Source organism: Bactrocera dorsalis, chromosome 5, assembly GCF_023373825.1.
Source record: "Bactrocera dorsalis isolate Fly_Bdor chromosome 5, ASM2337382v1, whole genome shotgun sequence".
Taxonomy (NCBI): Eukaryota; Metazoa; Arthropoda; class Insecta; order Diptera; family Tephritidae; genus Bactrocera; species Bactrocera dorsalis.
Window position 1 is genome coordinate 54,062,452 of NC_064307.1, and position 14,252 is coordinate 54,076,703.

Sequence of the window (14,252 nt, forward strand, 5' to 3'; positions counted from 1 at the left end):
AGTGTTCATTATGGAAGAAGCATGTCACATATCTCGGACATAAAGTGTCAACTGAGGGGATTCACACCGAGGAAGGAAAAATAAAAGCAGTCAAAGATTGGCCTCGACCCACCAACATACATGAACTCCGCAGCTTCCTTGGCTTATGCACGTATTACCGCCGTTTTGTACCTGGATTTGCGAACGTGGCTAGAAGTTTACATGATTTAACAAAGAAGAATCGCCCGTTTGTATAGCAGTTGGAACAAGAAAAAGCGTTTGAGCAGCTGAAAGAACTACTTTGTACGGCGCCGATGTTAGCTTATCCAATACCTGGAAAGAAATTCATCCTGGATACAGATGCGAGCGCTTATGGAATTGAAGGTGTTCTGTCTCAGCTCATCGATGGACAAAAAAGAGTAATTGGGTATTACAGCAGAGTGCTCGGGAAACCAGAGAAAAACTACTGTGTGACGCGAAAAGAACTACTAGCTATGGTGGAATGTGTAAGACATTTCCACAAGTATTTGTATGGACAACGATTCTTGCTGAGGACTGATCATGCAGCATTAAAATGGTTATTATAGTTTAAGAATCTGGAAGGCCAAATTGCACGATGGATCGAAAGATTACAGAATTATGACTTCGAAACGGAACACCGAAAGGGGATTCACCACAAAAATGCGGATGCATTATCACGTCGCCCTTGTCCACTGGAATGTAAACATTGCTCCAAATCAGAAGGAAAAGAAGGTATAATCGACGTGCGATTACTGAATATAGAACCTGAAGATGATTGGACTCCTCACCGCATCAGAATCAATCAGCTGGAGGACCCTGATCTTGCAAAGCTGATAATAGCCAAAGAAAATGGGGTACGACCACCAAAGGAACAAATAAGTAACGAGAGTCCAACGGCAAAAGCATATTGGGCCCAATAGAACAGCATAAACCTCGTTAATGGATACCTTCATCGTACCTGGGAAAGCGAAGATGGCAAACAGTCTCGTCTGCTAAGTAGTACCGAAGTCCAGGATCCCGAAAGTGTTGAAAGAATATCACAATGGACCTAGTAGGGGGCACCTTGGGATTACAAAAACTATAGAGAAGATTAAACAACGGTTCTACTGGATCGGTTGTCGAGATTCCATAGCAGAATGGATAAGTAATTGCGTAGAGTGCATGGCAGCTAAAGGTCCTAAAGCCAAAAGTCGCGGTAGGCTACAACAGTACAACGTGGGATTGCCATTTGAACGAGTCGCAATGGATGTTGCAGGTCCGTTCCCAACCAGTACGGCCGGAAACAAATATCTACTGGTTGTCATGGACTATTTCAGTAAATGGCCAGAAGTATATGCCTTACCAAACCAAGAAGCGAAGACAGTAGCCGAAGCGTTTGTAGGAAATTGGATAACAAGGTTCGGAGTGCCCGTCGAATTACACTCAGATCAAGGCAGGAATTTCGAATCTTCCATTTTCCAAGAAGTCTGTACATTATTGGGCATCCACAAGACACGGACAACAGCGTTACACCCACAATCAGATGGGATGGTAGAGAGATTCAACCGAACGCTCGAAGAACATCTGCGGAAAATCGTTGATAAAGACCAACGGAATTGGGACAAGTGCATCCAGATGTTCCTGCTGACGTATCGTTCAGCGAAGCACGAGACAACTGGTTACACGCCAGCAAAGATTATTTTCGGATCTGATCTGCGACTCCCTGCTGATCTTAAGTTTGGAACGAGTCCTACAGCTGTAAGAAATGATGGAGATTATTGTTCTGCCTTAAAGGAAGAAATGAATGAATTGCATCTAATGGTAAGACAGCATACGCATCTGATGACCATTAAGATGAAGGACCGGTTCGATCAAGCGGCAAATTCAAAAGGTTTTGAAGAAGGTGATCTGGTCCTGTTGTACAATCCACTTCGAAAGAAAGGCTTGTCCCCGAAACTGCAGACAGCCTGGGAAGGACCCTATATGGTGATGAAACGACTTAATGACGTGGTATACCGCATACAAAGAAATGGGAAAGCACGATGTAAAATGAAAGTAGTACATTTGGAGAGGCTTGCTCCATTTGGTTCAAGAGGATTTGTGCCTAATCGGGACGATTAGGCTTTAGTGGAGGGCAGTGTTACAAAAAGTAGTATTAAGTTATATTTGTATTGCTATATGCATCCCTTATTATGAACAATAGCTGTAGGTATATGGAATAGCATTTGTCTTGTTGTAGACATCTGGCGCCGCACTGTCTGCTTGTCTGCTTCAACAATTGCTGAGTCTGGCGCCGCGGCTGTCTGCTTGCGTTTGGCGCCGTATAGCATTATGTTCTGGTAATTTCCAGACGCAATATTCTAGAAGGACACGTCGGCATCAGCGAGAAGTGCGTGGCTATATAAGCCGTGGCAGCGCCAACGTAATCAACCAGTGCTAAGAGTAAACTGATATAGTGTAGACGAGTTGTGAAATAAAGAGTTGTTGAATTAAATTAAACAGTTTTAGTTTTATTTGCCAATCCAGAGATACGAACCTAGTAAAGTAAAACTAGCAAAGAGTAAATTCGTAACAATTGGTGTCAGAAGTGGGATTGTCAAATAATCCAAATTCAAGATGGTTAAATTCGGAGAATTGAGAATTCAGCAATTAAAAAAGGAACTGGAGGAGCGTAATTTGCCGATAAGCGGGCAAAAGGCGGATCTGCAGGCACGATTACGTGAAGCAATTGAAGCGGATGGAATTAATGTGGACGAGTTTAAATTTAATGGGCCAGAAACTTCTACAAAGGTAGAAGAAAAAGTAGAAGAACAACGAACATCATCAAGTGCAGGCACGAACATGCTGTTAGTGGCTATTAAGCAAATAATAGCTGAAAATACATCACAAATAGCAGAAAATGCAGTGCAAACAGAAAATCGTCTGGCACAGCAAATAGCTGAAAATACATCACAGTTAAAGTCCTGCCTTACACAACAAATGACTGAAAATAATACGCAGTTAGAAAAGCGTTTGGTTCAACAGATTACGGAAAATACTACACAACTACAAAAACAAGTGCAAGAGAAATTGTCAAAATTTGAAGACGAATTAAGCACTTTAAAAAAATGAGGAAGAAAATTTAAAATCAGAAGTTCTTCAATTAAGTAATCGTGTGCGAGAACTGCAGCTACATGGCCCTGCACCATCCACAAATAATCAAAGGTTGAAGGCACCCACATACAATGGAAGTATTCCATTTCAAATTTTCTAACTTCAGTTTGAAAAGACAGCAATGGCCAATAACTGGAATGCAGCGGACAAAGTGGCGTCCTTGTTTGTATCATTGAAAGGACCTGCGGCAGAAATCCTTCAGACTATTCCAGACTGTGAACGGGACAACTATGAGGCATTGATGAGTGCGATAGAAAGACGATATGGTAGTGAGCACCGGAAACAAATATACCAGATCGAACTGCAAAATAGGGGTCAGAAGATGAACGAGTCATTGCAAGAGTTTGCAACTGAAATAGAACGACTGGCTCATTTGGCAAATGCAGATGCAGCTGTGGATTACATTGAGAGGGTAAAAATTCAATGTTTCATAAATGGAATTTGTGATGTGGACACCAAACGCGCCACATATGCATTGCCAAAAAGAAGGTTGAACCATTAGTCGGTTGCAAGCTTCGAACGGCCACCGGGGAGGAAGCGGGAAAAGTGTTTTGCGAAGTGATGATTGGTACCCTGGAAGTTAATCACACCTTCATCGTAGCAGAAATCACGGATGAAATTATAATGGGAGTAGATTTCATGATTGATCACGGGGTTACTTTGGATTTAAACAAGCAAATGCTGTTTTGCCAGAACATGGAGATGCCTATAAACACCGGATATGTGACCAACGTTGAAAGTAAGAGGGTGATTGTTGATGATAATCAGAGTATTCCACCAAAATCTGAGGCGATTGTATGGGCTAAAGTGAATGGAGGAGGTGGGACTGAAGAATTGTGGATTGTGGAACCAACAAAAATAGATACACCCATATTGGTAGGAAGAACGCTTGTGAAAACTAGAGAAGACGCCACCATTCCGGTCAGAGTAGTGAATGAATTCAACACGCCTATAAGTCTGAAGAAAGGAGCGGTAATTGGACAGTGCCAGAATATAAGTGCAATAGCAAGATGCGAACGGTCACAACAGAAACCTGCTAGTGAGCCACAGCAGATAAGTCCTACACTCCTAAACAATTTGCTGAACGAACTGCATGGAAATGAAAAATTAAAAGCAGAAAAACTATTAGAAAAATACGCATCCATATTTGCAAACGAAGGAAACAACACAGGAAGAACCGGCATTGTCAAACATCGCATAAATACTGGAGACGCTAAACCAAATCCATTAGCAAAACGTGAGGATGCTAACAAAATTATTGAAGACATGCACAAAAACGGTGTAATCGAACCTTCAATAAGTCCATGGAGCTCACCTATCGTCTTAGTTAAAAAGAAAGATGGTATCACCCGTTTTTGCGTAGATTATAGGAAGTTGAATGATGTCACAAAGAAAGACAGTTATCCTCTACCGAGAATCGACGATACATTAGACACCTTGTCTGGAGCGAAATGGTTTTCTACATTAGATCTACAAAGTGGATATTGGCAAGTCGAGATTGATGAACGTGACCGTGAAAAGACCGCTTTCAGTATGGGCGACGGGCTATGGGAATTCTCTGTGATGCCATTTGGGTTATGTAATGCGCCTGCAACGTTTGAGCGACTGATGGAACATGTGTTAAAAGGACTCAACTGGAAGACATGTTTGGTGTATCTTGATGACATTATCATCATGGGAAAAAGTTTTGATGTTCATCTGAAAAATCTAGAGGAAGTCTTTCAGCGAATAGCATCAGCCGGATTACGCTTGAATCCCAAAAAGTGTTCATTATGGAAGAAGCAGGTCACATATCTCGGACATAAAGTGTCAACTGAGGGGATTCACACCGAGGAAGGAAAAATAAAAGCAGTCAAAGATTGGCCTCGACCCACCAACATACATGAACTCCGCAGCTTCCTTGGCTTATGCACGTATTACCGCCGTTTTGTACCTGGATTTGCGAACGTGGCTAGAAGTTTACATGATTTAACAAAGAAGAATCGCCCGTTTGTATAGCAGTTGGAACAAGAAAAAGCGTTTGAGCAGCTGAAAGAACTACTTTGTACGGCGCCGATGTTAGCTTATCCAATACCTGGAAAGAAATTCATCCTGGATACAGATGCGAGCGCTTATGGAATTGAAGGTGTTCTGTCTCAGCTCATCGATGGACAAAAAAGAGTAATTGGGTATTACAGCAGAGTGCTCGGGAAACCAGAGAAAAACTACTGTGTGACGCGAAAAGAACTACTAGCTATGGTGGAATGTGTAAGACATTTCCACAAGTATTTGTATGGACAACGATTCTTGCTGAGGACTGATCATGCAGCATTAAAATGGTTATTATAGTTTAAGAATCTGGAAGGCCAAATTGCACGATGGATCGAAAGATTACAGAATTATGACTTCGAAACGGAACACCGAAAGGGGATTCACCACAAAAATGCGGATGCATTATCACGTCGCCCTTGTCCACTGGAATGTAAACATTGCTCCAAATCAGAAGGAAAAGAAGGTATAATCGACGTGCGATTACTGAATATAGAACCTGAAGATGATTGGACTCCTCACCGCATCAGAATCAATCAGCTGGAGGACCCTGATCTTGCAAAGCTGATAATAGCCAAAGAAAATGGGGTACGACCACCAAAGGAACAAATAAGTAACGAGAGTCCAACGGCAAAAGCATATTGGGCCCAATAGAACAGCATAAACCTCGTTAATGGATACCTTCATCGTACCTGGGAAAGCGAAGATGGCAAACAGTCTCGTCTGCTAAGTAGTACCGAAGTCCAGGATCCCGAAAGTGTTGAAAGAATATCACAATGGACCTAGTAGGGGGCACCTTGGGATTACAAAAACTATAGAGAAGATTAAACAACGGTTCTACTGGATCGGTTGTCGAGATTCCATAGCAGAATGGATAAGTAATTGCGTAGAGTGCATGGCAGCTAAAGGTCCTAAAGCCAAAAGTCGCGGTAGGCTACAACAGTACAACGTGGGATTGCCATTTGAACGAGTCGCAATGGATGTTGCAGGTCCGTTCCCAACCAGTACGGCCGGAAACAAATATCTACTGGTTGTCATGGACTATTTCAGTAAATGGCCAGAAGTATATGCCTTACCAAACCAAGAAGCGAAGACAGTAGCCGAAGCGTTTGTAGGAAATTGGATAACAAGGTTCGGAGTGCCCGTCGAATTACACTCAGATCAAGGCAGGAATTTCGAATCTTCCATTTTCCAAGAAGTCTGTACATTATTGGGCATCCACAAGACACGGACAACAGCGTTACACCCACAATCAGATGGGATGGTAGAGAGATTCAACCGAACGCTCGAAGAACATCTGCGGAAAATCGTTGATAAAGACCAACGGAATTGGGACAAGTGCATCCAGATGTTCCTGCTGACGTATCGTTCAGCGAAGCACGAGACAACTGGTTACACGCCAGCAAAGATTATTTTCGGATCTGATCTGCGACTCCCTGCTGATCTTAAGTTTGGAACGAGTCCTACAGCTGTAAGAAATGATGGAGATTATTGTTCTGCCTTAAAGGAAGAAATGAATGAATTGCATCTAATGGTAAGACAGCATACGCATCTGATGACCATTAAGATGAAGGACCGGTTCGATCAAGCGGCAAATTCAAAAGGTTTTGAAGAAGGTGATCTGGTCCTGTTGTACAATCCACTTCGAAAGAAAGGCTTGTCCCCGAAACTGCAGACAGCCTGGGAAGGACCCTATATGGTGATGAAACGACTTAATGACGTGGTATACCGCATACAAAGAAATGGGAAAGCACGATGTAAAATGAAAGTAGTACATTTGGAGAGGCTTGCTCCATTTGGTTCAAGAGGATTTGTGCCTAATCGGGACGATTAGGCTTTAGTGGAGGGCAGTGTTACAAAAAGTAGTATTAAGTTATATTTGTATTGCTATATGCATCCCTTATTATGAACAATAGCTGTAGGTATATGGAATAGCATTTGTCTTGTTGTAGACATCTGGCGCCGCACTGTCTGCTTGTCTGCTTCAACAATTGCTGAGTCTGGCGCCGCGGCTGTCTGCTTGCGTTTGGCGCCGTATAGCATTATGTTCTGGTAATTTCCAGACGCAATATTCTAGAAGGACACGTCGGCATCAGCGAGAAGTGTGTGGCTATATAAGCCGTGGCAGCGCCAACGTAATCAACCAGTGCTAAGAGTAAATTAAATTAAACAGTTTTAGTTTTATTTGCCAATCCAGAGATACGAACCTAGTAAAGTAAAACTAGCAAAGAGTAAATTCGTAACAGTATCAATGATTTGACTTTTGAGTAAATTTTTTGCTAATTTTGATGTTCTCTACATTCACCAACTTTGGGTATTTCTGGACAAAAAACTAATGCAGATAGAATCCTAATACTTTGGGAAAAGATAGTTGGTAACAAACTGTGAAATTTTCATTCAAATCAGACAACATGAAATTTTTGAATTTCGGCCACAGATATCCCAATGTGCGACGCCATACTTTTTTGCTGTTTTGACATTTCTCTTCAGTAAGGTTTGCCATTTCATAATGGAAAAATATACGATCCAACAACGGTCCGTTTTCATTTCTAGGAGAATTTCGAAGAGACAACACAGTTCATTTACATATGCAGTTTCATTTTAGTTATTTTAAATTTAATCACGAAATAATAAGTAAGTACGTTAAACTCTTTGTTACGTTCGTTCAGAGAGTGGAAAAAAGTAACACATCGGCATTTGATGTTCAATGGGTTCCTCATTCTAACCAATTGCAAATATGGCATGCTGTATTTTTCTTAATTACCCTTATATGCTTATCGCTTTTGTTATTATACCCTGAACAGGGTATATTAAGTTTGCCACGATGTTTGTAACAGCCAGAAGGAAGCGTCGGAGACCCTATAAAGTATACATATAAATTATCAGTATGTTGAGCTGAGTCGATTTAGCCATGTCCGTCTGTCTGTCTGTCTGTATATATACGAACTAGTCCCTCAGTTTTTAAGATATCCTTTTGAAATTTTGCAAACGTCATTTTCTCTTCAAGAAGCTGTTCATTTGTCGCAACGGCCGATATCGGACCACTATAACATATAGCTGCCATATAAACTGAACGATCGGAATCAAGTTCTTGTATGGGAAACTTTGACATTTGACAATGTATCTTCACCAAATTTGGTACAGATTATTTTCTAAAGCAACAATGTAATCTCCGAAGAAATTGTTCAGATCGGTTAACTATAGCATATAGCTGCCATACAAACTGAGCGATCGGAGTCAAGGGTTAGTATGGAAAACTTTCGCATTTGACGTGCGAATTGATCTTCACGAAATTTGGCACGAATTACTGCTTAAGGTAACAATATAATCTCTGAAGAAATTGTTCAGATCGGTTAACTATAGCATATAGCCGTCATACAAACTGAACGATCGGAATCAAGTTCTTGTATGGAAAACTTTCACATTTGACAAGATATATTCACAAAATTTGGTATAGATTATTTTTTAAGGCAACAATGTAATTTCCGAAAAAATTGTTCAGATCGAATTACTATAGCATATAGCTGCCATACAAACTGAACAGATAGTTACTAACAGAAATGCATCTGTGAAGGGTATTTAGCTTCGGTGCAACCGAAGTTAACGTTGTTTCTTATTTTTCAGTTAACATAATAACATACATTGATTATCAATTCTCTTAACAGTCTGTTAAGTGTAACAAGCACTTTTGTTAGCGAATAGGTTACCTATGTGTTCTTATTCTTTATTGGCGTAGTCAGGCAAAAACAGGATATATTTGTGCTTTTATATTATTATTGTACAACTTTGAAGTATATGTATTAGAAAAATTTTCAATGAAAAATATTAATAAATAAGTCTGTGACGGTGAATCTCCAGAAGCGCCTTGAAAAAAAGTGGTGAGCATTACAACTCGTTACTGGATCATCTAAAACTAAATAATTGATATGTGTTTTAAAGGTAATGTATTACTCGAGGTAATCAGATGGAGTTTTTTTCCATTTTTTCTGTTTTTTATTAACAAATTAACCTCGATTTTTTTAGCTAAAATCGCGCTTTTTACTTCCAAGTGCTGCAAAAAATATAAAAAACAACTCTTTCTGATTACCTCGAAAAAGCGTGAAATGCACACTTTTATTTTTATATCCAAAAACTGGAAAATATATGGTGAATATTTTTTCTCGAAAAAGAAGTCTGTCAGAGAAAATCTCTTAACATACGTAAGTCGAGAACAAAAAAGCACAAAAATGTATTTAATCCAAAAGCAGCTGAATCGGGTGAAAGTAGTTTCAGTGCCTCAGCGAAAAAAATTAAAGAACAAGAGTAAACCACAGTTCCGTGTGATCCGTATGTTGAGTATCGCACTTTAAATTTTATAACTGTTTGCAGCAATTACTAAATATATGAAATGTAAGATCTGTAACGGAAATGTTAAGTTTAAAACCGCTTCTGAATGAAAACTTGGTTTCGAAATTGTTTTGGTGTGTGATAAGTGTGCAGATCGTAACATAAATTATATTGTCATGAGAGTCCTCGGATTAGAGTTAAAAGGTGCAGCTAAATTTTGTGGATTAATCTACCTGCGAGCTTACGATTACATAATGAATAATATTCAATCCATTGTAAAACAGCCACCGAAAAACTTGCTTGTACTGAAGAGAAAAATTTATCTTCCGAACATCAAGGTGATAAACATTCGACAGAACTAACTGTATATATACGAATAGACACGCGTCTCCGAGATTAAGTAAAAAAAATTTTGAAACAGTTAAAAAAAGGAATAAAATACAAAGAAAATGAAAACATTTATAGTATGTTTCATATTTTTAACTGATTATAATTAGAAGTACCTAAATACAAATAAGACAAAAATACCTAAGGGGCCATCCACAGTTCAAAATGTGACAAGGACGGGGGGAGGGGTTAAAAAGTCCTTAAATTCGTGTGACGTAATTTATGGATGGCCCTTAAACTATATTCATATTTTATTAGAAATTATTATTTTTTTAAGCTTTTTTTAAAAAGTTCCTTTTTAATTTTTACGTATAAGCTTGGGATTAAAAGTTTTTTCCTATCCGATATAATTCACATTTGGGATTAAATTTTTTTTATTTTTCAATTCGGTTCATAATACTGGAAATAGAAATGGTCTAGTAAGAACCTGATACCATTTGGAATCTAAGGTTACGTATGAACCACCATATGCGGTATATGTATGTATGTTAAAGCTCAACCAAGCCATCAACTTCGCCTTACATTTTAAAAGTGAAACGAAATATAACAATTCTGTAAACCTGACAAGAAAAAACACCAATGTATATATTTAGCAACACTACGTTGCGATTTGCATTATTATAGCTTAAATAAATAATATATAAAAAAATGTTATATATGTTCTACTATATGCCACTTTTTCTTCTAAAGCATTTTATAAAGAATATAAGAACAATACTTGTCAAAACCATAATGAATAGCAGAGATAGTTTGATTGTTCTCTCGTCGTCCTCCTCTAATGACAAAGTATTATGTTTAGCTTCGACTATTGGATTTATTAACTCGACGACTTTGTGATCTACGAAAACCATAAAAATTATTAAAAGTAATAGAAATAATTAAAAAATCCTCTTTAAAAAATATTGCTACTCTAAGAATGATTATCATAATTCTTAAAAATATCATTACCTTTACTAGCTTTTAATAAATTTAAGTCGATTTGCTTTAAACGCTTCGTAGCAAGTTTTATAGCCGATCCATTGACACCTAGCGGCTGTAGCCAGTTGAGTGTTTCGCAAGCTTCAGTCTCTTTTTTGATGAATTTGTTAACCGAATCAATTACTTTAGAATGCAAATGCAAATTACTACTGTATAAACGTAGCGGTAGCAGATCTTCATCATTGTTATAAAACTCGGCAATGCGATTTAGTTTTTGTAGCACCTCCGATTTATAAGCAGTCATAGTATATTCCAGAATGGCATCTAGGAGCCAGAAACATGATTTTTCCAGGTGAATAGAGTCCAAACAATTTGAATCGCTAAAAACTGCGATGCGCCCGCTTGTACTGCTACTTATTATGGACAAAGTTTCGAGCATTCCTTTTAAGTTTTTAGAATTATTTTCCGTTAGCTTATTAAGTGAGTTCGCATTGTCATGTCTATTCTGTTTATCAATGCTTAATAATATACGTTTATTTAATATGGGATTTCTTTCAGCAGAAATTTCTGCATCAATATTGGGTTGTTCGACATTATTCTCTTCGTAGCTAGTCACCGTTTGTGCATTTTCCGTTAAATATTGTTTGCGCAATTCAATTTGAGCTTGAAAGAGACCAAGTATAGGCTTGAATATTTTTTTATTGTCAGCTGTATTCGAATTTTCCAATATCTTAAAGGCGAATATATTTATTTAATTATTATATGAAATATCAAGTAAGTTTACGAAATTTACCTCAAATCCCTGATCGTGGAGCTCGGCGCCAATAACAATATCATCATTTCCTCGTGGAATTTTCGCTAATGTTGTTCCGCTAGCTATATACATGGAATGATCGCCCATTGCGAAAAATCCTTCTGCGATAAAGTCACTGAAAGCAATTCCATACGGTTTTAAAAGCTCATTGAGTGCAGGTATATTGGAACCACCGGTGTCCGGTATCCACCATTGCCGTGTATTTTCATCGAAAAATTTTATTTTCTTCATCACAGTTGTATTATACCAATCCGCAAAGACAACAACACTAAGACCTTCATTGTAAACATCATTTTCGATTTTTTTGATTTCCGCATCAAAAAATTCTTCTTCCGAATCGACGATAAGTAGCGTACCATACTCGCTAGCATTAAAACAAGTATATGGCATGCGTAGGATATCTATATAATAGCCAGCATTTCGCAGATGTGTGTATAAATCTCGAAAATTTGTGTGTAGATGATCTGCGCGCCAATCTAAAGGATCAGATTTGATTTTCAGATTGTCACGCGGTATATAGCCTGGCGGATATTTCAAACTATGATACTGATCCCATATTATGCGTTTGTTTCTGGGCGGTTTTGGTATGACAGTCACTTTAAGTGGAAAATCGATTTTGGTCACAATTTTGCTTTCTTGTTGCTCTTGTAAGCACTCAATTTCTAGGCTAATATGACCTTCAGCGACTCCTTTAAAATTATCACCTTTTTCATTTACAACTGAAAATCAAAAAGAAATAATAATAATAATTGTTTCCAAGTACTTGTTTTAATATTTGTATATTTCTTTTTTTTTCAATACCTATATGCACCGACATCCAGCCAGACCAGGGCCACAGATTCGTAGAATAGGACACAGCAACATTTAGAACATTTCCGTGCTTATCGGTATGTGGATGCCAGAGGGGTGCATCTTTGATCACGCCCGTAACTGCAATGCCATTTAAAATGGTGACATTTGCAATTATGGGCATACTACCATAGTAAATCGGCTGCGAACTGTATGGCCACATATAACTTTCTGTTGTGTCCAAATATTCAGGACTAAGCGTTATTTTGGGCTCATATGTTAAGAGTAATTGCATGCTCTTTAAGATATCTAATTTACCATGTCCCTGTTCAAACATATTGTTATCTGGCAAACGTTCAGCGCCTTCCATCAATATCTGTTTCATTGACGAGGGATTAATGAGATTCAATTTCGATAACGCACCACTAGCAATTAAAGCCACAGCGCCAGCAACAACTGGTGAAGCTACCGAAGTGCCAGATAGCGAACGGCAGCCTCCATGAACATTACTGCCTTTAACCTGACTGCCAAATGTAACGATATCTGGTTTCAGTCTACCATAGCCCCATGGTAGTTCCCAAGTTGTCATGCCTCTGGAACTAAATTTGGCAACTTTATGTTCGAAATTAATACCACCAACACCTATGACATCACTCTGGTCGCCGGGATTGTTGAGTGTGCCAAAGAGTGGACCGTCATTTCCTATTGCAGAAATCATTATAACCTTATTAGCGGATAATTCGAGCACTTTGTCCACAAAAGGATGATCCAAAAAATCGGGACCGCCTATACTTAAGTTTAGCACTTTGATTTTCTTAAAAATAGCATAATTGAAGGCGTCCAAAAACCATGAAGTATACGAAACCTGTTATAATTGGGGCATAAACAAATAATATTTATAAAAAACTTTTTACTATAAACAATTACAGCTACCTGTGAATTAGTGAAGACTCTATATATATGCAGCTCTACATCTGGTGCCAGTCCTAAGCATTCTTTAGCTGATGCAATAACACCGGCAACAAATGTGCCATGACTGACACCATCGTCTAAAGATTTCTCATTTGTCCAGTTGGTGCGTTCCTTAACACGTCGAAAATGTGGATGGGATTTTGCTAAGCCGGTATCGAATACGGCTACCTTTACGCCAGCGCCCGTAATTCCCATGCCCCACAAAACATTAGCTTGTAGCATAGTTGTGATTTGTGTTGGAATTGCACGTAAAATTTGCCGACCTATACGTTCACGTGTCTGATTATAATTTAAAATTCTTTCCACGCTACGCTGAGGCGAAACTTTTTTAACAAGTGGATGCAATTCGAGCTGTAATATTTGTGTGATCGCTAAATCGCTGTATTCTAATTTTATCAGATCAAAATCGCTAGGGTAATTAAGGGCAGCATTCAGCCGCTCAACTAGATTCCATTCTAAAATCTTTAATATAAAACATAAAAAAATAAATATTATATTTTCTTGTATTGTCTTAAGTAATTATATACATTAGCTCGTCGAAAGGCAGCGTTTAAATATTTCCTTCTTGCGGCAGGAAAATAGTAATGCCGGTATTGTACGATGTACTCATTTTCTAGTATTTTACTTTCAAATCTAACTTCTTCAGCATGCGTGCATTGTACACCATATATTTTTAAATGTTTATTGCTTGTATATATAGAACTAAATAAAATTATTCGCGTGACGAGAAACAACATATTTATTTATATTATCAGTTTTGTTTTGATTACATCTCAATCAGTAGAGTCTAACTACAATGCTACCAGATAATATTTTCTATTCTTAGGCAATGTACAAATACAACACTTAAATGAAAATCGTAACTCATGATTTCAGAATTTATATA

At 38.3% G+C, this 14,252-nt stretch overlaps 2 protein-coding genes across 3 annotated transcripts in view; one reads left to right on the forward strand and one right to left on the reverse strand.

Moving 5' to 3' along the window:
- The window catches only part of LOC125778799 (uncharacterized), a 209,016-nt gene extending 202,166 nt beyond the window's left edge, over positions 1–6,850 (forward strand). Inside the window, exon 3 of one of the 2 annotated variants that reach the window (XR_007422947.1) lies at positions 6,765–6,850. The gene's annotated coding sequence lies outside the window, so the exon portion shown is untranslated. Of the gene's footprint in view, positions 1–1,870; positions 1,957–6,764 lie in introns of those variants that run through there. The other variant, XR_007422946.1, reaches the window with a different exon arrangement.
- A 3,607-nt stretch (positions 6,851–10,457) lies between these two features.
- On the reverse strand, positions 10,458–14,250 carry LOC105233020 (membrane-bound transcription factor site-1 protease). The gene is made up of 6 exons (XM_011214951.4): positions 13,894–14,250; positions 13,328–13,828; positions 12,407–13,259; positions 11,585–12,324; positions 10,822–11,521; positions 10,458–10,711 (listed from the first exon to the last, which is right to left on the reverse strand). The coding sequence occupies exons 1-6, from the start codon at positions 14,101–14,103 to the stop codon at positions 10,539–10,541; spliced, it is 3,177 nt and encodes a 1,058-aa protein (XP_011213253.2). The 5' UTR covers positions 14,104–14,250; the 3' UTR covers positions 10,458–10,538.
- Positions 14,251–14,252: the final 2 nt, after the last annotated feature.

Bases quoted from the DNA above. Each gene is read 5' to 3' on its own strand.
- LOC105233020 (XM_011214951.4), bottom strand. From the start codon at position 14,103: ATGTTGTTTCTCGTCACGCGAATAATTTTATTTAGTTCTATATATACA. The intron at 12,325-12,406 runs GTATTGAAAAAA...TTTGATTTTCAG, and splicing joins CTGGATGTCGGTGCATATAG to TTGTAAATGAAAAAGGTGAT. The intron at 10,712-10,821 runs GTAATGATATTT...TGGTTTTCGTAG, and splicing joins TTTATTAAAAGCTAGTAAAG to ATCACAAAGTCGTCGAGTTA.